This window comes from Salminus brasiliensis, chromosome 12 (genome assembly GCF_030463535.1).
Source record: "Salminus brasiliensis chromosome 12, fSalBra1.hap2, whole genome shotgun sequence".
NCBI lineage: Eukaryota > Metazoa > Chordata > Actinopteri > Characiformes > Bryconidae > Salminus > Salminus brasiliensis.
The window spans coordinates 39,983,415-40,001,208 of NC_132889.1; the positions used below are offsets into that span (position 1 = coordinate 39,983,415).

Below are 17,794 nucleotides of genomic sequence, written 5' to 3' on the forward strand. Positions count from 1 at the left end.
ACCAAATTGCAGCATTATTTGGAGTGAGCCCTAGTATCAGGTTCCAGATAAAGGGGAATGTTAGAGAAGACGACATCCCAAGAACCTGGTCATGTGGAGGAGCGTGATGTTCAGCGATGAGTCCAGATTCTGCCTACGACAGCTGGATCGCAGAGTCAAAGTGTGCACCCACACCAACACAACCACGTTGGCCAACTTGTGACAAATGCTGGTTAAAGAATGGGATCCATCCCACAGCAGTGTGTGACCAGGCTGGTGACCAGCATGAGGAGGAGGTGCAGGCTGGAGGTTATATGTGAGAAGTCAAGTTCCTGAACTAGTTCTTTGAACTCTGTGCTTGTAAACTGAGGCCCATTTGTCACTGATCACCTCGTCAGCGATTCTATACCGGCCTTTTTTCACTACTTGGGCACTAGTTGGCACTGGCATGTCTGAAATTTCAATATACCTGGAGGAGTAATCTGACAGCACTAGGTAGCTTTGCGTTTCGTGTTTTTCGTGAATTTCCACAATTCTTTTCCATGGTCTGCCAGGAAGCGGTGCAGAGAGCAGTGGTTCCCTGGACTGAGCTCATGTAAGCTGACATGATTGACACAGTAAGACCTTGTCTTTGATGTGGGATGATATTCCCGGCCACAGGACTGAGGTGTTTGCTCTCCCCCTGCACTTAGACAAGCCCTGATGTCCATCATGAATACGATCCAGTATCTCTCAGTGCTTCTGGTATGATTATTCGGTTGCCTCTGGTCACTAACCCGTTGTGCACAGACAGTTCACGTCTCAGGGAAAGACTCTAAGACTGGTGTGTGTTTTCTTAATGTGCTCTGGCCACCCTGACCGTACGTACCTGCTCAGAATCTGCATCCATCTTCTGGTTTGTGGCAGGCATGGCCTCGATGACAAATGCCACGTAGACCTGTACATCATTGTGTTTGTCAACGTCACTCTGTGTGTCTTTGGAGGGGCTCCTTGACAGTTTGTCAGCGATAATGGAGTCTTACCTGGTGCATACTCTGCCGTGGGGTTGGACATCTGCCTCATCCATATTTCAGTAACTCATACAATGGTTGACCCACTGTGGCTAGGTTTGGGATATACTTTCCCAGATAGTTGACCAGTCCCAGCACTCTTTTGAGCTCCTGGACATTCTCTGGTGGTGAAAGATCGTTGATTGCTGACACTTTAGCTGGGCTGTCGCAGACCATCGATCACTTTGCTCCAACCTCTCCAACACCCTCCGTGAAGTCTCCCTTCCATGAATAATTATGTTGTTCATGTAAACTGACACCCCCTGTAAGCCTTTCAGTGCTTCTACCATCTTTCTCTGGTAGATTTCAGGAGCGCTGGTGATACCAAAAGGAAGACGTTTAACTCTGGTGAAGGGGCGTCATAAATGCTGTGAGTCTTTGTCGAGCGGACTTTGCCAGAATCTGCTGCTGCGGCTAATGAGGAGAAAACTGTGGAGCCGCTCAGGCCAGCAATGATTTCCTCTGCAGTTGGAAGAATAACCCTCTCTCTCGACCGCAGATACGCACCTCTCCTGAATTCTTTGGAGCTGGCACTGTGAGTGGGGTTGCTCTGTGGGTCCGGCTCCTTTTCTATGATGTCATTAGCCTCCATTCTCTCTAGTTCCTCCTTTCCCGGCTTTAAGCGTGGTATGGGAATTCTGCAGACTGTGTGAACTGCATAGGGTTGGGTTTTCACTGGGTTTTCACTTGTCCCACTGCCTGGGCTACTGGTCTGCTGAGTAGGATATTGATGCTCTCACCGTCGACTCAGGTGATTTGGCCCATGCACTTTAGATGCCCCCTTGTCCTCTTAGTGCAGCGTTAGCATCAAACAGCTTTTTGTCATGTGTCTTCACACACATCAGCTCCAGGATCTGTCTTAAATTTTACTGGAGCTTCACCTATTTAAACTGTGCTGCCCTTTCGTCCTCATGGGAGTTAGTGCTGGTAACGGAGCCCAGAAAGTAGGATTCTTGCTCATCACTCAGCAGTTTACTTCTGTACATGTTGACTTGAGAGCTGGACACTTGCATTTTTGTATGTTTTTTCTACCACATTTATTGTGGCCCTTATCCTTGAGATCCCTCTCATCGTCCCTGTCTCTGTTTTGTTTAGGCCATTCTGTGTGATTACTTTGCTCCTGTGCTACTTCCTGTATGGTGGGTGCAGACTGACGAGCTTCCTGTTTGGAATGAGCTGCAGTTTTTGTGACAGTTCTTCGGTCTATAATGTGTTCCTGGCGTTTAGCTCCGAACAGGCTGTGCTCAGAGAGTTCACACAAAGCACGGGTAACTGTCTCCACTCTCGTTTCGGAATGAAGTATCCATCGCCTTTATCTTCTCCCCCCGTGAACGAGCTGAAAAGATTCTCTGCTTCCCTGCCTGAAGCGAATACGAGGCTGCTTGTGCGCTGCCCTCCTCTTGTCCAGCCTGTCTTCCATTCTGCCGGTTTCTTGAAACAAAAGCTCTCGGTTGGTTAAACTTGGCCATCTTGGACTGTAGGTTTGGTCACCAGCTTCTCAAGTCAAGTCAAGTCAAGTGGGTTTTACTGTCATTTCAGCTACATACAGAGAACACAGTGAAACCAAACAACGTTCCTCCAGGACCATGGTGCAACATAGACACAGTGCATACAGAACACAAGTGCAGACAGACAACACAACACAGTACAGACAGAGGATAATACATAATTAGGGGTAGTGTGCAAATTCTGCAGTGTGTAATAAATATTGAGTCCAGTGAGGTAGTAAAGTTATTAGTGCAAATGCTTCCCATGTTGTCTGGGGTAAATGGTTGGAGAAAGAGAGAGAGAGAGAGAGAGAGAGCATGTAGCAGAAAAGACATCAGTTCAGAAGTTGAGTTGAGTTGAGAAGTCTGATGGCTTGGGGGAAGAAGCTGTTGCAGAGGCTGGTCGTGTTGGACCGGATGCTGCGGTACCTTCTTCCTGATGGCAGGAGGGAGAACAGTCTGTGTGAAGGGTGGGTGGAGTCATCCACAATGCTGGTTGCTTTGCAGATGCAGCGGGTGGTGTAAATGTCCATAACGGAGGGGAGAGAGACTCCGATGATCCTCTCAGCTGTCCTCACAATGCGTTGGAGGGACTTGCGGTCAGAGGCTGTGCAGGTCCCAAACCAGGCAGTGATGCAGCTGCTCAGGATGCTCTCTATGGTCCCTCTATAGAAGAGGGTGAGGATGGGTGGAGGGAGACGGGCCTTTCTCTGCTTCTGACACTTCTGGCTCTTTAGCATCTTTCTATCTTTTAAACACAGGCTGCTCTTTTTCAGCACACACAGTCCAGAGCCCACCTCGTTCTCTTTGTAGAAGGGGAACCTCTACAACAACTTTCTGAAGAATATTAGATTTTTATTGTAAAAGAAATGTCACGATCGTGTTCATCTGTTTATATCTGCCAAAGGTAGAGTCAGAAGAAGTTGTTTAGAATACATTTTGGTCCATAAATTGATTCCAATTCCAATTTCAGAGTGCAATGAGGCAATAAACTATATATAATTTTCAATAAAAAAACAGTATAGTGTGTGTGTGTGTGTGTGTGTATCTATACACACATAGTATTTTCTACCAATATTATTTTTGAAGTTCTGTTCATTAATTTGACATTTTTACTGTTGTATTTTTATGTTTTGTGATCAGTTCCTGTTTCTGGGTGAAAGCTCGGCTACACATATGGACAGTAAACTGTGAAGTATCCCTCATTTACAGTGTAGCCAAACTTTCACACAGAAAGCAGGAGCTGATCACAAAAATAAAAACACAAAAGTCATTAAAAATAAAAATGTAAAAATAATGAACAGAACTTCAAAAGTGAAATTGATCAAAAAATACTGAGTCTTAAATACTGGGTGTAATTACACCATGCTGCCACGCGAGGCCGTTTCGAGTATGTGTAATTGCAGTGTTCGACCGCAGCGCGCGCTGCTGATGGGGTGCTGCTGTCCGCGGTGCTGAATCTTCTCTGCAGCAGGAGAGCGCGAGCACACGCCAACATGGCCGCCCGGGTAAGAAAATTGCAATTTAATACATTTAATCGATTTAATCTGATTAATCATTGACTAAATTGATGATGTAACAGAGTGAGTGTGTGTGATGTGTGTGTGTACTTAAGATGTTAGTAAATAAACAAGTAATTAAATAAATAAATGCAGCGCGAGCCTGTGATGTGCTAAGACACGCAGAGCAGTCTGGGTTTCTGTTCGTGCATCATTAATGTTAGTGATGCATCACTGCGGTATTAGTGCATAGACAAAGCTCGCGCTGGTGTGTGAAGAGGTTGAGAGAGGGTTAGTGTGTGTGTGTGTGTGTGTGTGTGTGTGCGTGCTGCATTGCTGCAGGTTCCGATCCTTGAAACTCCTTCACCGAACCGGATCGAGCTCAACAGCAGAACGTACTTTAAAGGGTCGCGTGCGTGTGTGTGTGTGTGTGTGTGTGTGTGTTAATGCGGTAATGGTGCTGGGGTTTAACCTTGACATCACTAAAGCTAGATTACACGCGCGCGCGTACACGCCAGAAAATGTCACCCTGGTGTCTAAAATGCCTCCATATAAAACCTCCAAAATAAAAGTCATCTGTGTTGCGCGCGCGTTATTGCTTTTTATTAATGATCAGGATGATCAATTGAAGTGAGTTGGCATTTAGCTGTTGTTCATATTATTAATAATAATAATCCAATATAATAATAAATAAAATAAGGTTTTATTTATTATGTGTGATATTTATAGATTATATCATGACAATACACGATTCTGTTGTTTTATTATGATGGTGTTAATTATGATTAGATTACAGTAATTTATTCATTGTTTTATTTTTATTAGGACGTTTAAAATCGATCAAGAGTAAACCATTAAAATCACTATGATCATAAACAAGGGGGGAGGGTCAGCGCTAAAGATCAAAAAGAACTTGAGATCATTTTTACTGTCCTCACTGTGTGTGTGTGTGTGTGTGTGTGTGTGTGTGTGTGTGTTTGTGATCTCTAATCCGTACAGCAGCTATATTTAGATACTGACACACATGCACTCTCTCTTCGTCTCACTCTCACTCTCACTCTCTCTCACTCACTCTCTCTCTCTCTCTCAGGCAGTCATTTTCTCACCCTCACACTTTTACAATATGTAAAGTTTAGCACTAGGCTTAGTATGGAGTTTAGGACTGGGAGTAGTACTGAGGGTTAGGGATGGGTTTAAGTAACGAGAGTCGATTAAAGAGACAGTAAAGATCTGCTTAATGTGATGCTCTTCAGGAGAGGTGTGGTCATAGTTGGCTGGTCAGATCAGAGTACTGTAGAATACTGTAGAGTACTGCAAAACACAGAGGACTAATGTACAGTACTGTAGATAACTATAGACTACTATAAACTACTGTAGACAGCTGTAGACTACTGTACTGTAGCATATTGTATAGCATTGTGGAAAATTGTAGAGTACTGTGGACTACTACAAAAAACTGTAGACTGCTAGAGAGTTCTGTAGTACTGTGGAAAATTATAGAGTACTGTAACGTACTGTAGACTACTGTAGAGTTCTGTAACGTACTGTAGACTACTGTACAGTGCTGTAGAGTACTGTAGACTACTGTAGAGAGCAGTAGACTACTTTAGCATACTGTAGTACTGTGGAAAACCATAGATTACTGTATACTACTGTAGAGAGCGGTAGAGAACTATGACTGCTGTAGACTACTGCAGAGTTCTGTGGAGAACTGTAGTCTACTGTAGACTGCTGTAGAGAACTGTAGTCTACTGTAGACTGCTGTAGAGAACTATAGAGAACTGTAGACTGCTGTAAAGAACTGTAAACTGCTGTAAGGTACTGTGGAGTGTTTATCATTGTAAACGGCCCCAACTCTACTTCCCCAGATTCCAACTCCAGATTCCTCAGTCGAGGCCATTTACAGTCCTGCTGTCGTATTTTATATTTAATATTGTAATAATAAAAATCAATTGTTTAAAACAAAATCCATGGTTTTAACTAAAGTATGATGTGTATGCTGACCACTGATTGGCCGATAACCTAAACTGTGTAATTAAATAAGCTGAGAATCAGATGTAATTAGACTGATTGGTGTAGGTGTAGATTCCTGCATGCTGTCTCACACTGACCAAACTAAACCCAGACTCCCTAACACACCTGTCTGGTTCCCAGCTGGTTCAGTGTTCTCTCTCACCTCCTCTTCCCCTCCCTCTTGCTTGCGCTGGCCTTCAAGGTTGTTATATTTTTCAAGGTATGTATCCTTTTCCTGCCTGAGACCGGATGCTGCTGTGGCTTTAGTGCTTCCCGTTAGTTCAGAAAGCAGCTTTTCCACAGCAACCTTGCCATGTCTGCTGCTGCCCCTCGCCCCCACTGCAGCAGCTCCGAGACACAGCTTTCCAGTGCTACTAATGTGGATTCAGCTTAGCTCTCAGTGCTTCTGCTTTCAGGAAAAGACCATCACTGGGAACTGAAAAGACAACAGGGGATGATAGATGGTGCTAAAATATAGCAATTTATTACTTACAGAGGGAGTACTGCGCTGATAGAGGGAGTATGAGACTCATAGAGGGAGTACTGCACTGATAGAGGGAGTTCTGCACTGATAGAGGGAGTACTGCACTGATAGAGGGAGTATGACACCGATAGAGGGAGTACTGCACTGATAGAGGGAGTACTGCACTGATAGAGGGAGTACTGCGCTGATAGAGGGAGTACTGCACTGATAGAGGGAGTACTGCACTGATAGAGGGAGTACTGCACTGAGAGAGGGAGTACTGCACTGATAGAGGGAGTATGACACTGATAGAGGGAGTACTGCACTGATAGAGGGATTATGACACTGATAGAGGGAGTACTGCACTGATAGAGGGAGTACTGCGCTGATAGAGGGAGTACTGCACTGAGAGAGGGAGTACTGCACTGATAGAGGGAGTATGACACTGATAGAGGGAGTACTGCACTGATAGAGGGAGTACTGCACTGATAGAGGGAGTATGACACTGATAGAGGGAGTACTGCACTGATAGAGGGAGTACTGCACTGATAGAGGGAGTACTGCACTGATAGAGGGAGTACTGCACTGATAGAGGGAGTACTGCACTGATAGAGGGAGTTCTGCACTGATAGAGGGAGTATGACACCGATAGAGGGAGTACTGCACTGATAGAGGGAGTACTGCACTGATAGAGGGAGTACTGCACTGAGAGAGGGAGTACTGCACTGAGAGAGGGAGTACTGCACTGATAGAGGGAGTACTGCACTGATAGAGGGAGTACTGCACTGAGAGAGGGAGTACTGCACTGAGAGAGGGAGTACTGCACTGATAGAGGGAGTACTGCACTGATAGAGGGAGTACTGCACTGATAGAGGGAGTACTGCACTGATAGAGGGAGTACTGCACTGAGAGAGGGAGTACTGCACTGAGAGAGGGAGTACTGCACTGATAGAGGGAGTATGACACTGATAGAGGGAGTACTGCACTGATAGAGGGAGTACTGCACTGATAGAGGGAGTACTGCACTGATAGAGGGAGTACTGCACTGAGAGAGGGAGTACTGCACTGAGAGAGGGAGTACTGCACTGATAGAGGGAGTATGACACTGATAGAGGGAGTACTGCACTGATAGAGGGATTATGACACTGATAGAGGGAGTACTGCACTGATAGAGGGAGTACTGCGCTGATAGAGGGAGTACTGCACTGATAGAGGGAGTACTGCACTGATAGAGGGAGTACTGCACTGATAGAGGGAGTATTGCACTGAGAGAGGGAGTATCACACTGATAGAGGGAGTACTGCACTGAGAGAGGGAGTACTGCACTGATAGAGGGAGTATGACACCGATAGAGGGAGTACTGCACTGATAGAGGGAGTACTGCACTGATAGAGGGAGTACTGCACTGATAGAGGGAGTTCTGCACTGATAGAGGGAGTATTGCACTGAGAGAGGGAGTATCACACTGATAGAGGGAGTATGACACTGATAGAGGGAGTATGACACTGATAGAGGGAGTACTGCACTGATAGAGGGATTATGACACTGAGAGAGGGAGTACTGCACTGATAGAGGGAGTACTGCGCTGAGAGAGGGAGTACTGCATTGATAGAGGGAGTATGACACTGATAGAGGGAGTACTGCACTGATAGAGGGAGTATGACACTGATAGAGGGAGTACTGCACTGATAGAGGGAGTACTGCACTGATAGAGGGAGTACTGCACTGATAGAGGGAGTATGACACTGATAGAGGGAGTACTGCACTGATAGAGGGAGTATCACACTGATAGAGGGAGTACTGCACTGATAGAGGGAGTACTGCACTGATAGAGGGAGTACTGCACTGATAGAGGGAGTATGACACTGATAGAGGGAGTACTGCACTGATAGAGGGAGTACTGCACTGATAGAGGGAGTACTGCACTGATAGAGGGAGTATTGCACTGAGAGAGGGAGTATCACACTGATAGAGGGAGTACTGCACTGATAGAGGGATTATGACACTGATAGAGGGAGTACTGCACTGATAGAGGGATTATGACACTGAGAGAGGGAGTACTGCACTGATAGAGGGAGTACTGCGCTGAGAGAGGGAGTACTGCATTGATAGAGGGAGTACTGCACTGATAGAGGGAGTATGACACTGATAGAGGGAGTATGACACTGATAGAGGGAGTACTGCACTGATAGAGGGATTATGACACTGATAGAGGGAGTACTGCGCTGATAGAGGGATTATGACACTGATAGAGGGAGTACTGCACTGATAGAGGGAGTACTGCACTGATAGAGGGAGTACTGCACTGATAGAGGGAGTACTGCACTGATAGAGGGAGTATGACACTGATAGAGGGAGTACTGCACTGATAGAGGGAGTACTGCACTGATAGAGGGAGTACTGCGCTGAGAGAGGGAGTACTGCGCTGATAGAGGGAGTTCTGCCCTGATAGAGGGAGTATGACACTGATAGAGGGAGTACTGCACTGATAGAGGGAGTATGACACTGATAGAGGGAGTACTGCACTGATAGAGGGAGTACTGCACTGATAGAGGGATTATGACACTGATAGAGGGATTATGACACTGATAGAGGGAGTACTGCACTGATAGAGGGATTATGACACTGATAGAGGGAGTACTGCACTGATAGAGGGAGTACTGCACTGATAGAGGGAGTACTGCACTGATAGAGGGATTATGACACTGATAGAGGGAGTACTGCGCTGATAGAGGGAGTACTGCACTGAGAGAGGGAGTACTGCGCTGATAGAGGGAGTACTGCACTGATAGAGGGAGTACTGCACTGATAGAGGGAGTACTGCACTGATAAAGGGAGTACTGCACTGATAGAGGGAGTACTGCACTGATAGAGGGATTATGACACTGATAGAGGGAGTACTGCACTGATAGAGGGAGTACTGCACTGAAAGAGGGATTATGACACTGATAGAGGGAGTACTGCGCTGATAGAGGGAGTACTGCACTGAGAGAGGGAGTACTGCGCTGATAGAGGGAGTACTGCACTGATAGAGGGATTATGACACTGATAGAGGGAGTACTGCACTGATAGAGGGAGTATGACACTGATAGAGGGAGTATGACACTGATAGAGGGAGTACTGCACTGATAGAGGGAGTACTGCACTGATAGAGGGAGTACTGCGCTGAGAGAGGGAGTACTGCGCTGATAGAGGGAGTTCTGCCCTGATAGAGGGAGTATGACACTGATAGAGGGAGTACTGCACTGATAGAGGGAGTATGACACTGATAGAGGGAGTACTGCACTGATAGAGGGAGTACTGCACTGATAGAGGGAGTACTGCACTGATAGAGGGAGTATGACACTGATAGAGGGAGTACTGCACTGATAGAGGGAGTACTGCACTGATAGAGGGAGTACTGCACTGAAAGAGGGAGTATGACACTGATAGAGGGAGTACTGCACTGAAAGAGGGAGTATGACACTGATAGAGGGAGTACTGCACTGATAGAGGGAGTACTGCACTGATAGAGGGAGTATGACACTGATAGAGGGAGTACTGCACTGATAGAGGGAGTACTGCACTGATAGAGGGAGTATGACACTGATAGAGGGAGTACTGCACTGATAGAGGGAGTACTGCACTGATAGAGGAAGTACTGCACTGATAGAGGGAGTACTGCACTGATAGAGGGAGTATGACACTGATAGAGGGAGTATGACACTGATAGAGGGAGTACTGCACTGATAGAGGGAGTACTGCACTGAGAGAGGGAGTACTGCGCTGATAGAGGGAGTACTGCACTGATAGAGGGAGTACTGCGCTGAGAGAGGGAGTACTGCGCTGATAGAGGGAGTACTGCACTGATAGAGGGATTATGACACTGATAGAGGGAGTACTGCACTGATAGAGGGATTATGACACTGATAGAGGGAGTACTGCACTGATAGAGGGAGTACTGCACTGATAGAGGGAGTACTGCACTGATAGAGGGATTATGACACTGATAGAGGGAGTACTGCACTGATAGAGGGATTATGACACTGATAGAGGGAGTACTGCGCTGATAGAGGGAGTACTGCACTGAGAGAGGGAGTACTGCGCTGATAGAGGGAGTACTGCACTGATAGAGGGAGTACTGCACTGATAGAGGGAGTACTGCACTGATAAAGGGAGTACTGCACTGATAGAGGGAGTACTGCACTGATAGAGGGATTATGACACTGATAGAGGGAGTACTGCACTGATAGAGGGAGTACTGCACTGATAGAGGGAGTACTGCACTGAAAGAGGGATTATGACACTGATAGAGGGAGTACTGCGCTGATAGAGGGAGTACTGCACTGAGAGAGGGAGTACTGCGCTGATAGAGGGAGTACTGCACTGATAGAGGGATTATGACACTGATACAGGGAGTACTGCGCTGATAGAGGGAGTACTGCACTGATAGAGGGATTATGACACTGATAGAGGGAGTACTGCACTGATAGAGGGAGTACTGCACTGATAGAGGGAGTACTGCACTGATAGAGGGAGTACTGCACTGATAGAGGGAGTATGACACTGATAGAGGGAGTACTGCACTGAGAGAGGGAGTACTGCACTGATAGAGGGAGTACTGCGCTGATAGAGGGAGTACTGCACTGATAGAGGGAGTTCTGCGCTGATAGAGGGAGTACTGCACTGATAGAGGGAGTAATGCACTGATAGAGGGAGTTCTGCGCTGATAGAGGGAGTACTGCACTGATAGAGGGAGTAATGCACTGATAGAGGGAGTAATGCACTGATAGAGGGAGTATGACACTGATAGAGGGAGTACTGCACTGATAGAGGGAGTACTGCACTGAAAGAGGGAGTATGACACTGATAGAGGGAGTACTGCACTGATAGAGGGAGTAATGCACTGATAGAGGGAGTAATGCACTGATAGAGGGAGTATGACACTGATAGAGGGAGTACTGCACTGATAGAGGGAGTACTGCGCTGATAGAGGGAGTACTGCACTGATAGAGGGATTATGACACTGATAGAGGGAGTACTGCACTGATAGAGGGAGTACTGCACTGATAGAGGGATACTGCACTGATAGAGGGAGTACTGCACTGATAGAGGGAGTATGACACTGATAGAGGGAGTACTGCACTGAGAGAGGGAGTACTGCGCTGAGAGAGGGAGTACTGCGCTGATAGAGGGAGTACTGCGCTGATAGAGGGAGTTCTGCGCTGATAGAGGGAGTAATGCACTGATAGAGGGAGTTCTGCGCTGATAGAGGGAGTACTGCACTGATAGAGGGAGTAATGCACTGATAGAGGGAGTATGACACTGATAGAGGGAGTACTGCACTGATAGAGGGAGTAATGCACTGATAGAGGGAGTATGACACTGATAGAGGGAGTATGACACTGATAGAGGGAGTACTGCACTGATAGAGGGAGTACTGCACTGATAGAGGGAGTATGACACTGATAGAGGGAGTACTGCACTGATAGAGGGAGTACTGCACTGAAAGAGGGAGTATGACACTGATAGAGGGAGTACTGCACTGATAGAGGGAGTACTGCACTGATAGAGGGAGTACTGCACTGATAGAGGGAGTATGACACTGATAGAGGGAGTACTGCACTGATAGAGGGAGTACTGCACTGAAAGAGGGAGTATGACACTGATAGAGGGAGTACTGCACTGAGAGAGGGAGTACTGCACTGAAAGAGGGAGTATGACACTGATAGAGGGAGTACTGCACTGATAGAGGGAGTACTGCACTGATAGAGGGAGTACTGCACTGATAGAGGGAGTATGACACTGATAGAGGGAGTACTGCACTGATAGAGGGAGTATGACACTGATAGAGGGAGTACTGCACTGATAGAGGGAGTACTGCACTGATAGAGGGAGTACTGCACTGATAGAGGGAGTATGACACTGATAGAGGGAGTACTGCACTGATAGAGGGAGTACTGCACTGATAGAGGGAGTTCTGCACTGATAGAGGGAGTACTGCACTGATAGAGGGAGTACTGCACTGATAGAGGGAGTACTGCACTGAGAGAGGGATTATGACACTGATAGAGGGAGTACTGCACTGAGAGGGAGTACTGCACTGATAGAGGGAGTATGACACTGATAGAGGGAGTACTGCACTGATAGAGGGAGTACTGCACTGATAGAGGGAGTACTGCACTGAGAGAGGGAGTATGACACTGATAGAGGGAGTACTGTACTGATAGAGGGAGTACTGCACTGATAGAGGGAGTACTGCACTGATAGAGGGAGTATGACACTGATAGAGGGAGTACTGCACTGATAGAGGGAGTACTGCACTGATAGAGGGAGTACTGCACTGATAGAGGGATTATGACACTGATAGAGGGAGTACTGCACTGATAGAGGGAGTATGACACTGATAGAGGGAGTACTGCACTGATAGAGGGAGTACTGCACTGAGAGAGGGAGTATGACACTGATAGAGGGAGTACTGCACTGATAGAGGGAGTACTGCACTGATAGAGGGAGTACTGCACTGATAGAGGGAGTACTGCACTGAGAGAGGGATTATGACACTGATAGAGGGAGTACTGCACTGATAGAGGGAGTACTGCACTGATAGAGGGAGTACTGCACTGATAGAGGGAGTATGACACTGATAGAGGGAGTACTGCACTGATAGAGGGAGTACTGCACTGATAGAGGGAGTACTGCACTGATAGAGGGAGTACTGCACTGATAGAGGGAGTATTGCACTGAGAGAGGGAGTATCACACTGATAGAGGGAGTACTGCACTGATAGAGGGATTATGACACTGATAGAGGGAGTACTGCACTGATAGAGGGATTATGACACTGAGAGAGGGAGTACTGCACTGATAGAGGGAGTACTGCGCTGAGAGAGGGAGTACTGCATTGATAGAGGGAGTACTGCACTGATAGAGGGAGTATGACACTGATAGAGGGAGTATGACACTGATAGAGGGAGTACTGCACTGATAGAGGGATTATGACACTGATAGAGGGAGTACTGCACTGATAGAGGGAGTACTGCACTGAGAGAGGGAGTACTGCGCTGATAGAGGGAGTACTGCGCTGATAGAGGGAGTACTGCGCTGATAGAGGGAGTACTGCACTGATAGAGGGATTATGACACTGATAGAGGGAGTACTGCACTGATAGAGGGATTATGACACTGATAGAGGGAGTACTGCACTGATAGAGGGATTATGACACTGATAGAGGGAGTACTGCGCTGATAGAGGGATTATGACACTGATAGAGGGAGTACTGCACTGATAGAGGGAGTACTGCACTGAGAGAGGGAGTACTGCGCTGATAGAGGGAGTACTGCACTGATAGAGGGAGTACTGCACTGATAGAGGGAGTACTGCACTGATAAAGGGAGTACTGCACTGATAGAGGGAGTACTGCACTGATAGAGGGATTATGACACTGATAGAGGGAGTACTGCACTGAAAGAGGGATTATGACACTGATAGAGGGAGTACTGCACTGATAGAGGGAGTATGACACTGATAGAGGGAGTACTGCACTGATAGAGGGAGTACTGCACTGATAGAGGGAGTACTGCACTGATAGAGGGATTATGACACTGATAGAGGGAGTACTGCACTGATAGAGGGAGTACTGCACTGAGAGAGGGAGTACTGCGCTGATAGAGGGATTATGACACTGATAGAGGGAGTACTGCGCTGAGAGAGGGAGTATGACACTGATAGAGGGAGTACTGCACTGATAGAGGGAGTACTGCACTGAAAGAGGGAGTACTGCACTGAAAGAGGGAGTATGACACTGATAGAGGGAGTACTGCACTGAAAGAGGGAGTATGACACTGATAGAGGGAGTACTGCACTGATAGAGGGAGTACTGCACTGATAGAGGGAGTACTGCACTGATAGAGGGAGTACTGCACTGATAGAGGGAGTATGACACTGATAGAGGGAGTACTGCACTGATAGAGGGAGTACTGCACTGATAGAGGGAGTACTGCACTGATAGAGGGAGTATGACACTGATAGAGGGAGTACTGCACTGATAGAGGGAGTACTGCACTGATAGAGGGAGTATGACACTGATAGAGGGAGTACTGCACTGATAGAGGGAGTACTGCACTGATAGAGGGAGTACTGCGCTGATAGAGGAAGTACTGCACTGATAGAGGGAGTACTGCACTGATAGAGGGAGTATGACACTGATAGAGGGAGTATGACACTGATAGAGGGAGTACTGCACTGATAGAGGGAGTACTGCACTGAGAGAGGGAGTACTGCGCTGATAGAGGGAGTACTGCGCTGATAGAGGGAGTACTGCACTGATAGAGGGATTATGACACTGATAGAGGGAGTACTGCACTGATAGAGGGATTATGACACTGATAGAGGGAGTACTGCACTGATAGAGGGAGTACTGCACTGATAGAGGGAGTACTGCACTGATAGAGGGAGTACTGCACTGATAGAGGGATTATGACACTGATAGAGGGAGTACTGCACTGATAGAGGGATTATGACACTGATAGAGGGAGTACTGCGCTGATAGAGGGAGTACTGCACTGAGAGAGGGAGTACTGCGCTGATAGAGGGAGTACTGCACTGATAAAGGGAGTACTGCACTGATAGAGGGAGTACTGCACTGATAGAGGGATTATGACACTGATAGAGGGAGTACTGCACTGATAGAGGGAGTACTGCACTGAAAGAGGGATTATGACACTGATAGAGGGAGTACTGCGCTGATAGAGGGAGTACTGCACTGAGAGAGGGAGTACTGCGCTGATAGAGGGAGTACTGCACTGATAGAGGGATTATGACACTGATACAGGGAGTACTGCGCTGATAGAGGGAGTACTGCACTGATAGAGGGATTATGACACTGATAGAGGGAGTACTGCACTGATAGAGGGAGTACTGCACTGATAGAGGGAGTATGACACTGATAGAGGGAGTACTGCACTGAGAGAGGGAGTACTGCGCTGAGAGAGGGAGTACTGCGCTGATAGAGGGAGTTCTGCGCTGATAGAGGGAGTTCTGCGCTGATAGAGGGAGTACTGCACTGATAGAGGGAGTAATGCACTGATAGAGGGAGTAATGCACTGATAGAGGGAGTTCTGCGCTGATAGAGGGAGTACTGCGCTGATAGAGGGAGTAATGCACTGATAGAGGGAGTAATGCACTGATAGAGGGAGTATGACACTGATAGAGGGAGTACTGCACTGATAGAGGGAGTACTGCACTGAAAGAGGGAGTATGACACTGATAGAGGGAGTATGACACTGATAGAGGGATTATGACACTGATACAGGGAGTACTGCGCTGATAGAGGGAGTACTGCACTGATAGAGGGAGTACTGCACTGATAGAGGGATTATGACACTGATACAGGGAGTACTGCGCTGATAGAGGGAGTACTGCACTGATAGAGGGATTATGACACTGATAGAGGGAGTACTGCACTGATAGAGGGAGTACTGCACTGATAGAGGGAGTACTGCACTGATAGAGGGAGTACTGCACTGATAGAGGGAGTATGACACTGATAGAGGGAGTACTGCACTGAGAGAGGGAGTACTGCGCTGAGAGAGGGAGTACTGCGCTGATAGAGGGAGTACTGCACTGATAGAGGGAGTTCTGCGCTGATAGAGGGAGTACTGCACTGATAGAGGGAGTAATGCGCTGATAGAGGGAGTTCTGCGCTGATAGAGGGAGTACTGCACTGATAGAGGGAGTAATGCACTGATAGAGGGAGTAATGCACTGATAGAGGGAGTATGACACTGATAGAGGGAGTACTGCACTGATAGAGGGAGTACTGCACTGAAAGAGGGAGTATGACACTGATAGAGGGAGTACTGCACTGAGAGAGGGAGTACTGCACTGAAAGAGGGAGTATGACACTGATAGAGGGAGTACTGCACTGATAGAGGGAGTACTGCACTGATAGAGGGAGTATGACACTGATAGAGGGAGTACTGCACTGATAGAGGGAGTATGACACTGATAGAGGGAGTACTGCACTGATAGAGGGAGTACTGCACTGATAGAGGGAGTATGACACTGATAGAGGGAGTACTGCACTGATAGAGGGAGTACTGCACTGAGAGAGGGAGTACTGCGCTGATAGAGGGATTATGACACTGATAGAGGGAGTACTGCACTGATAGAGGGAGTACTGCACTGATAGAGGGAGTACTGCACTGATAGAGGGAGTACTGCACTGATAGAGGGAGTACTGCACTGAGAGAGGGAGTACTGCACTGATAGAGGGAGTACTGCACTGAGAGAGGGATTATGACACTGATAGAGGGAGTACTGCACTGAGAGAGGGAGTACTGCACTGAGAGAGGGATTATGACACTGATAGAGGGAGTTACACTGCAGAGCGACTTACAAAAGTGCTTTGCTATTTACCCAAGAATAACCAAAGTTTGAATAGACTAATAAGGAGGAGGGTCTTCAGTCTGGGTTTGAGGACAGCGAGCGTTGGACTTTACTGTTCGGACACCCAGGGGAAGTTCGTTCCTCCACTTTGGTGCAGGACAGTAAAAAGTCTGGATGCTCGTCTTCCGTATATCTTAAAGGATGGCGGGTCGAGCCGAGCTGTACTTGAAGCTGGAAGGGCTCTTGGTGCAGATCGGCTTTTGACCATCGCCATCAAGTACGGATGGGCTGGCTGGTCCAGTCTTGGCTTTGTAGACCAGAGTCAGAAGAGAGCTGCAGTGGTCAAGTCTCGAAGTAAGGAGAGACTGAACGAGCACTTGGGCGACTCTCTAGAGAGGAAGGGTGGAATTCTCCGGATGTTGTACAGGAGAAATCTGCAGGACCGAGTCAGAACTGTAACCTGAGAACGACAACTGATCATCCATGACTACACCAAGACCAGCTTCTGGAGTGACCAGTGAGTTCTCAAAGGAGTATGACATAGAAAGGGTGGAGTACAGCACTGGTAGAGGGAGTACAGGGTGTATATCGGATGTGGTGTTGTATAGGGTTTAATGGGTGATAGTTTGGGTGTAGTGTTGTATATGGTGTTGTAGTAGGGTGGGGTGTTGTATGGATGGTGAAAGAATGAGTGGGGTGGGATTTATGGGCAGGCAGCCAGTGCTGCAGGGTTTTTGTGTTCCTGCTCTGTCTAGCCAGCAGTGATGAAGCTGGTAGACTGCCTGTCACTCTGAGCTCTGCTTTACAGATCAGCCCTCGTTCTCATAAACACCATAGTCTAAAACCTGGTGTGACAGCAGAACCAGTCAGATCTCAGCTGTTTCTGAGGCTGTTCAAAAGTATTAGAACACCCCTTAAATTGTCCTGTTTTATTGACT

The 17,794-nt window shown here is 47.3% G+C and overlaps 1 protein-coding gene across 1 annotated transcript in view; it reads left to right on the top strand.

Annotated features, from left to right (window-relative positions):
- The first annotated feature begins 3,935 nt into the window (after window positions 1-3,935).
- The window catches only part of nsfa (N-ethylmaleimide-sensitive factor a), a 34,145-nt gene continuing 20,286 nt past the window's right edge, over window positions 3,936-17,794 (top strand). Inside the window, exon 1 of the mRNA XM_072693962.1 lies at window positions 3,936-4,023. Coding sequence (XP_072550063.1) covers window positions 4,012-4,023 — 12 coding nt within the window. The 5' untranslated portion in view covers window positions 3,936-4,011. The remainder of the gene's footprint in view (window positions 4,024-17,794) is intronic.